General features: G+C 35.3%; 1 protein-coding gene across 1 annotated transcript; it reads left to right on the forward strand.

Annotated features, from left to right (window-relative positions):
• Positions 1–1,160: 1,160 nt before the first annotated feature.
• LOC129320376 (adenosylhomocysteinase) lies at positions 1,161–3,701 on the forward strand. The gene is made up of 2 exons (XM_054965802.1): positions 1,161–1,972; positions 2,610–3,701. The coding sequence occupies exons 1-2, from the start codon at positions 1,262–1,264 to the stop codon at positions 3,354–3,356; spliced, it is 1,458 nt and encodes a 485-aa protein (XP_054821777.1). The 5' UTR covers positions 1,161–1,261; the 3' UTR covers positions 3,357–3,701.
• Positions 3,702–9,281: the final 5,580 nt, after the last annotated feature.

The following is a 9,281-nucleotide window of genomic DNA, read 5'->3' on the forward strand; positions in this document are numbered from 1 at the left end:
ATTTTTTAGGTGAGGTTTCACTTACTTTGAGAATGAATTTGTTATTACTCCCTCTCATCTTAAATTTATAAAATATTTTTAGATAAAATGTTATATATCAATAAAATTCATTAAATATATTATATAACCTTTTTTTTTTAAAATAAAAATATAAACATTTAAAAACGTTATTCATTTAATACTCTATTGATAAAAGAATATTAAAGGAAAAGAATATATAAAAAAAATAATATTTAAAAAAATTATTAATGAAACTTTATTTTTATCAAAGTGTCTTATATTTTAAAATATTAATTTTTTTAAAAATATTTTATAATTTAAAAAAAAAGTATTATTTAACTACAATTTTTAGACGACGTTTCGGAAGTTTTATGCAGAACGCACAAGGCATCACAACTTAACAGTTAACACCATTAATCCAAACAATAAATTAAAGCCAATAAAAGTTACATAAAAGTCCATAAAATCATAAAATCGTTCTGTAATTTCATGTCTTTTATTAAAATTACTAATTTATTATATTGAATTTATTAATTATTATTATTAGTAAATTTTTTTCAGTTGACAACTAGATATCAATACTTATTCTATTAAAAATTAAAAAATATAAAACAATATTTTAATTTTATTACATCCCCAATAAATTATTTTCAAAGTAATATCATTTTTTTCATATATACCCTCATTTGATAAGATATTTTACTTAAAGGTAAAGAGTTAAGTGATTTTTTTATTAAAGATATTTTTAAAATAAAAATTTATTAATTACATATTAAAAATTAAAAAGCCCTTATATTTTTAACATCCAACTTAAAAAATATTTTATCTTTTTTATCTAATCAATAATTATCCAAAAATAACTGAAAAATTCTATAAATAAAGTAAATTTTAGATTAATTTTATAATTTTATGAAATTTTTGTATTTAATTTTTCATATAAGAGGTTTTAGAGTGATTTTATTATTATTATTTGACCAAATTTATTAACTAGAGCCGTTGACGAAGGCTCCATACTGAAATGCATAGATCAGATCTAAGAAACGACACAATGAGAAATCCACCAACCCCACGTTAAATCTCAGCCGTCCATCTCAAGTTTTAAACCTTTTTTTTTTTTTTGACCAAAGCTTTTAAACCTATTAATACCCCCTCTCGCTTCCCACTATCTTCGCTCTACGCCTCTCACTCTTGATCTTCCCCTTTCTCTGTTTCTACACAGGGAAAAATAATTTCTTCATCTTCTCCCTCCGCCGCCGTTGCCATGGCCTTGGTCGTCGAGAAAACCACCGCTGGCCGTGAGTACAAGGTCAAGGACCTTTCTCAGGCTGACTTCGGTCGCCTCGAGATCGAGCTCGCTGAGGTCGAAATGCCCGGTCTCATGGCTTGCCGTGCTGAGTTTGGCCCTTCCCAGCCCTTCAAAGGCGCCAGAATCACTGGTTCCCTCCACATGACCATCCAAACCGCCGTACTCATCGAAACCCTAACTGCTCTCGGAGCCGAAGTTCGCTGGTGCTCTTGCAACATCTTCTCTACTCAGGATCACGCCGCCGCCGCCATCGCGCGTGATAGTGCCTCCGTTTTTGCTTGGAAGGGAGAGACTCTTCAGGAGTACTGGTGGTGTACTGAGCGTGCGCTTGATTGGGGTCCTGGCGGTGGTCCCGATCTGATTGTTGACGACGGTGGTGATGCTACCCTCTTGATCCATGAGGGTGTGAAAGCTGAAGAGGTTTATGAGAAGACCGGTCAGTTGCCAGACCCGTCTTCTACTGATAATGCTGAGTTCCAGATTGTTCTCACCATTATCAGGGATGGGTTGAAGACTGATCCCAAGAGGTACCACAAGATGAAGGAGAGACTCGTTGGTGTCTCTGAAGAGACTACCACTGGTGTTAAGAGGCTGTACCAGATGCAAGCCAATGGAACTCTGTTGTTCCCTGCCATTAATGTCAACGACTCTGTCACCAAGAGCAAGGTATAACTAACACTTGTATTATGTGCTTCGATACTAGATCTGTTTAAGATTTGAAATCTTGATGACTTTACAGCAGCTCCAAAGTCGACTTTTATATTTAATTCTTCAGATCTATTGAGTTTGAACCTTCATACATATGGGAATAAAATTTTTCTACTAGCGGGGTATTAGATCTATTGGATGACCCGTGTTGTGTGTCGGCTGTGGTTCTAATTTTTAGGCGTTGTGTCGGTTTCGGTTCTAATTTTTAGAAGCTCTGAAATTTTAGGCAGGCCTGGTCGGTTTTTGGAAAACAGAACATAAATTTAGCAATTGAATTTTGAATCTATGATCTGTTTGATATGTTCATGTCCTGTAAGTAGAGTAGAGTATGTAGAGTCAAATGTAAACTAAAGTTTGTGATATGGGGCATTGAATTCATGGATTACTGTCATGTGCACGTTGATTTTTACTTTGATTGTTTGTGACTTGCTTCTAGGTCCATGATAAGATGGTAAATGGATCTAGTTATAATTAAATCTGCTTTCGTGTTTGTCACTTTCTACCAAAATTTAGTGCACTCCTTAGTCTTGAAGATCTCAGTATCACAAGGGAGGAATTAATTAAATTTTTGCTTTACTTTGTGTCTGTTTAACAGTTTGATAACTTGTATGGTTGCCGCCACTCTCTCCCTGATGGACTGATGAGAGCCACCGATGTGATGATTGCCGGCAAAGTCGCTGTCGTATGCGGTTATGGTGATGTTGGAAAGGGCTGTGCTGCTGCCTTGAAGCAGGCTGGTGCTCGTGTGGTTGTGACCGAGATTGATCCCATTTGTGCTCTTCAAGCTCTCATGGAAGGTCTCCCAGTGCTGACTCTTGAAGACGTTGTTTCTGATGCTGACATTTTTGTCACCACCACTGGTAACAAGGATATCATCATGGTTGGTCACATGAAGAAGATGAAAAACAATGCCATTGTTTGCAACATTGGCCACTTTGACAATGAAATCGACATGATTGGACTCGAGACCTACCCCGGCGTGAAGCGTATCACCATCAAGCCTCAAACAGATAGATGGGTCTTCCCAGAGACCAACACTGGTATCATCGTGTTGGCTGAAGGGCGGTTGATGAACTTGGGTTGTGCCACAGGACACCCTAGTTTTGTGATGTCTTGCTCCTTCACCAACCAGGTGATCGCTCAGCTTGAACTGTGGAAGGAAAAAGCAACTGGTAAGTATGAGAAGAAGGTTTATGTTTTGCCTAAGCATCTTGATGAGAAGGTTGCCGCTCTTCACCTTGGCAAGCTTGGAGCTAAGCTGACCAAGTTGACCAAAGAACAAGCTGATTACATTAGTGTACCAGTTGAAGGACCATACAAGCCTCCTCACTACAGGTATTAAGTAGATGAAAAGGGATCGGATAAGAAATTTCTGTATGGATCGGCTTGATTTTTCTGTCTTTTTCTGTTGTTGTTTCGGGTCGATTCCCAAGTTGAGGTAGAGTTTTAGGCATCTGATCTTCTGCAGAATTTCTATTGTGGTGAGGTTGAAAGAAAGTAGATGACGTATGTGGTCATGGACCTCTGAACTGAGGTTGAAATAAGTCTTTGACTGGGTCTGTGTGTGAGAGAGAGAATATGTAGTTCGTCTAATGTCTTGTGTTCTGTTGTATCTCAATTTTCAAAATGAAAAATTGCAGAAAAAAAAAATGGTGCTATTGTTACTGGCATATAATTATAGTTTTAATTCAAAGACCTTGTCATAACATTCAATTCAAATATGAAATTTGTAATCATGCTGCAATATTTAGTGGGGAGCAAGCCCTTCTAGCCCATGTATCTGCAAGCGTATTAGATAATATCCAAACATCCTCCCACTGTGGTTGGATTTAGCTTAGATCAAATTTTAATGGTAGAAATTACTCCTCCTGGTAAAAAATGTTCCAAAATACTCTTCTTGAATCATACTTTCTCTCTTAAAAAATATAATGTATTTTTAATTAAATATAAAGTCATTATTAATAGAGATATTAAAAAAAAAGACTAATTATATATTGAAAGGTTAAAAATATTTATAATTTTAAATATTTAACTTATTAAAAAATATTTTACATTTTTGAACAAAACGTAATATTTATTATTGTTAATTAATTTATGGTTTATGAAAAATGTAAGTTGATACATTATTTTTTTAAAAAATATTCAATCTTTTCATTTATACCCTAGGGTTTTTTTCAGTAATACATGCATATTTTTGAAATATGAATCATTTAAGGACAATGAATAAAAAAAACAAGGGTATAGATGAAAAATAAAATAAAATTTATTTAATATCTTATATTTTAGGTTAAAGAATACTTCTAGAAATCAACTTGTATTGTGATTGGGAAGGATTATAAGTATTTTTCTATCGTTAATCTTAATTTAAAATATAAACAATTTAATAGGTATGAATTTTTTTTCTCATTTTTTACTAATATTTATTAACTTCAATCCTTGTATAAATTTATCTCACTTTTATTATAAAATATATTGGTAATTAAGATTAAAGATGAAAAATAATATATATTTTTATGAGAATGGTAAATTTATTGATATGCTAATTTTTTTTAAAAAACTCCATTTATTTTAAATAGGAGGACGTAATCTATGTTTGTTATTTAATGTAAATTATTAAACTCAGTCTAACAATTTAGATTTATAACGTTCGATTGCATTGTAGAGAAAAGTCACCTTCCTCTTCCTTTCTTACCCATTTCTTCACCGAAAAGTTCCCCACTTTTCCTCCCATTCCATACCTTTTGTCATCGAGTTTCGTGCGCGGGTAGGACATCGGAATTTCATCCGCTCGCCACAAAATTCTTCCGATGGGTAAGCTTTCGATGTCTCAATTTTTCTGGTTTAAAGAATGAGGACTAATTTCTCTAATGAAAGCCTTATCTGTTTTTCAGGTTTATTCACACCTTTTCTTCATTTATGAATATTATTTGTTGGAATTGTGGAGGTACCTATGGAAAAAGTTTTCCTGAATGCATAAGAGAAATTACTAAAACTTATAATACTCAAATTCTTATTTTAGTTGAAACTAGAGCCAGTGGTTCTAGAACTCATAGGATTGTTAAAAAATTGGGCTTCTTTAATTGGATCTGTGTTGAAGCTACCGACTATGCTGGTGGTATCTAGATTTTATGGAATAATGACACTATATATATTGACTACCTCTATTCAAATGTCAAGATTCTTCATTGTAGGGTTAATTTTATTTCCAACAATCACTCCTATCTTTTATCCTGTGTTTATGGTGATCAGAACCCATATAATCGTACCGTTCTTTGGGATTCCATTAAGTCCCTTGTTCAAAATATCTCTGATCCTTGGCTTACTGTAGGTGATTTTAATGCATGCTTCTCTTGTGAAGGCAAATGTGGCAGCATTGGATACAATTAGAGATCCATGAAACAATTTAGAGAATGTATCAATTCTTCCAATCTCCTTGATCTAAATTTTACTGGTGATAGATTTACTTGGGGGAAAGGAACTGTTAAAGAAAGATTGGATTGGGCTTTTTGCAATATGGAATAGAGACTTAAATTCAACCAAGGCAATTCCTATCATCTCTTGAAATATGGCTCGGATCACAGATCTATTAGAATTCAATTGCATAATGGAGAACATCTTAGTCAACACTAGAAACTTTTTAGATGTCTTGCAGCTTGGATGCTTGAAGAATCATTTCACCCCATTATCAAGGAATCATGGCAAAACAACGATTGGAATGAAGGGAAAATTAAATTTGCCAACTCTGCTACCCTGTGGAATAAAAATCATATTGGCAGCATTCCCTCTAGGAAAAAAAGGGATCCTCTGTAGATTGGAAGGAATTGACGGCCGGAGGATTCACAATGATAATTACTTTCTCAGCAAACTTGAAAAATCTTTATGAGAAGAATTTAACAAGGTCACCTTGCAAGAGAAGTTGATTTGGTTCCAAAAATCTAGATGCAAGTGGTTAAAGTAGGGAGATCGAAACACTAAATACTTCCATGCTACATCTATCATTAAAAGGAAAAGAAACCAGATCTTATCTCTTAAAACTGATGACAACACTTGGATTCAAGATCACAATATCCTAAAGAACATGGCTGCGTCTTATTTTGAAAATCTTTTCAAGGAAGACACTCATGAAAGACCCAAACTCATTACAAATAAGAGCTTCCTACCTTTATCTACCTTTCAACTTCAATCCATTCATAGGGAGGTGACAGAAGAAGAGATTAAGACTGCTGCTTTTGATATTGGAGCTTTTAAGGCCTCGGGCCCTGATGGTATTAATGTTGATTTCATTCACACCTACTGGAATGACCTTAAAGGAGCATTTTCAAACTTGTTAAAAAGGTCTTCCTCAATCTAGACACCATCAGTGAGTTAAACGATACTTTCATTACGCTCATTCCTAAAATTGAAAATCCGACTTGCTTGAAGGACTTCCGGCCCATATCTCTTTGTAATGTTAGCTACAAAATTGTCACCAAGATCCTCTCCAATTGATTGTGTCAATATATGAACAATCTTATTGGAGATTCCCAGTATAGTTTCATTCATGGTCGGCAAAGCAGTGACAATATCATTATTGTTCAAGAAATTATTCATTCCATGAGGAACAAAACCAGGAACAAAGGTTTCATGGCTCTTAAAGTTGATCTTGAAAAAGCCTTTGATAGACTTTCATGGGATTTCATTGACGACACTCTCCATTCCATCGGGCTGAACAATCATCTTAGGAAATTAATCAGAGCTACCATTTCTACTACATGTATCAAAGTTCTTTAGAATGGTGAACCCACCGATGAATTTACTCCCTCTTGTGGCATTAGACAGGGAGATCCTCTTTCTCCTTATTTATTTATACTTTGCATTGAACGTCTTAGTCACTATATTATCAATTCCATTGATAAAAATGAGTGGAAGCTAATTAGACTCACTACTAATGGGCCTCCTATTTCTCATTTATTTTTTGCTGATGATTTATTCCTCTTTGCAGAGGCTTCCATTAACTAAGCTATGATTATCAACCAATGCCTTTCTGACTTTTACGATGCTTTGGGTCAAAAAGTTAACATCGAGAAGTCGAAGCTCTATTGTTCTAGAAATGTCAATATTAATAGAGCTACTCAGATCAGTTCTGAATTAGGCATTCCCTTCACGAGAAACCTTGGCAAATACTTTGGTATCCCTCTTATCTACGAAAAGGTGTCCAAGCTTACCTTTTCCCCTTTACTTGACAAAGCATGCTCTCGCCTTTCTAATTGGAGAAGCCGTTTCCTCAACATCATTGGCAAGGCCGTCCTTATTAATTTTGTCCTTTCGGCCATTCCTAGCTACTCTATGCAGACTATGCTGTTACCCAATAATGTCCTTGCTGAACTTGAGAGAAACTTTAGAAATTTTCTTTGGGACTCTTTTGATGGGCACAAAAAACCCTACCTTCTTTCTTGGGATTGTGTTACCATGGAGAAATCTTATGGAGGTCTCGGCATCAAAAAGCTTAAAGCTCAAAATATTGCTTTTATCATAAAACTTTGCTGGGGTCTCATTACTCAACCTAATCACTTTTGGGTCAGGATCCTCTGTGATAAATATAAATGTCTTAAACCCACTATTCCTATGGTCTATAAACCTAGCTCCTCCTCATTTACTTGGAATAGCATATGTAAAGTTTGGGATCAATTCATGGCGCACGTTGGTTGGAAAGTTGGTAAGGGTGACCAAATTCTATTTTGGTATAGTAAGTGGTCCCCTCTTCCAGAACCTCTTGTTAAGTATGCTTTTTCTAGTGCTAAGCACATTCTCTATGCAAGAGTTTTTGATCTTTATAACCCCATAGGAGGATGGAATTTTAACCTTCTTAACCATCATCTCCATCCTGAGGTGATAAGACAAATTACGCTGGTCCAACCACCTAATCCTAGTGGCGATGATGATGTACTCATTTGGAGACCTTCTTCAAATGGGAATTTCTCTATCAAATCTACTTACAAAGTCGTGGTCTCTCAAAAGGATCAAACTAATGACAGCATTTGGTCTAAGATTTGGAAGTAGCCTACATATGAAAAAATTAAGTACTTCCTCTGGAAAGCTGCTTGGGATAGACTTCTAGTCAACTCCAATTATATCAAAGGGAATGCCCATTCTCAATGCATCTGCACCTTTGGTTGTAACTCTCCGGGCTCTTCTATTCACATTTTGAGAGATTGCATTGAAGCTCGTAATATTTAGATCAAACTTGTGAAATCTTTAAAACTTAATACCATCATTTACCTTTTTGTGCAGGACTGGATATCTTGGAATGCGAAAGTCAAGGCGGGCAACCTAAATACAAGAAGGATCCCTTGGCAGAAGCTATTCGCTCAAATCTGTTGGAACATCTGGAAGGCGCTACAAAAGGATTTTTTTTTAGGATACTATTCAGGACATTGACATTGTCTTCTCTAGTACCTAGCAAGTTGTTAATGACATAAGGCTCCAATCAAAAGTTAACATTTTTACTTGTGAGGGGAAAAGATTTGAAACACGTTGGAGACCTCCGGACACAGGTTGGATCCACCTTGATGTTGATGGAGCTGTCAGTTCTAATGGAGCGACATCCTGTGGCGGAATCATGCGTGATGACAAAGGTAATTAGATCAAGAGGTTCTCTAAATACCTTGGCTACCACTCTAGCACCACGGCTGAACTTTTAGCCATTCTCGAAGGACTCCAGCTTTGTTGGAATATGTGAGTTTCTAATATCAACATACATTCTGACTCTATGGAAGCCCTCTCACTCATTCAGCATAATCTTTCTGATAATCATCCTCTCTCTGGAACTATCAATAAAATCAAAGACCTTATCATGAGAGACTGGATCATTACCTTTGACCACACGTTTAGGGGAGCGAACAGCTGCGCCAACTTTCTTGCTCACCGACCTCTCAAGATAATTTAGATCTCATCATTTTTAATCATCCACCGTCGGGATGCAGATCCCACATGGAATATGATATATTTTGATTTGTACCATCCCTGCACGGGTTTTCCATGGCCTTGTAATTTTTTTTTAAAAAATGCCTTTCATCATTGCCATGACTCTATAGTAATTAAAAAAAAATTAGTTTGTTTGTCCAAAAAAAAAAAAGTTCACAATACATGAGTTTGCAATAAAAGGGATGGGGGATTGAAGAGTTCGAAGTCGTGACAAACATTAAATAAAACAAAAGCAACAGTCAATAATACTTATTATCAAGAAATATATATATATATATATATATAAATATGTGAGTGTATAACT

The sequence above is a fragment of the Prosopis cineraria genome, unplaced genomic scaffold (genome assembly GCF_029017545.1).
Source record: "Prosopis cineraria cultivar Desert tree isolate PC_DT_omini unplaced genomic scaffold, ASM2901754v1 PC9, whole genome shotgun sequence".
NCBI classification, from domain to species: domain Eukaryota; kingdom Viridiplantae; phylum Streptophyta; class Magnoliopsida; order Fabales; family Fabaceae; genus Prosopis; species Prosopis cineraria.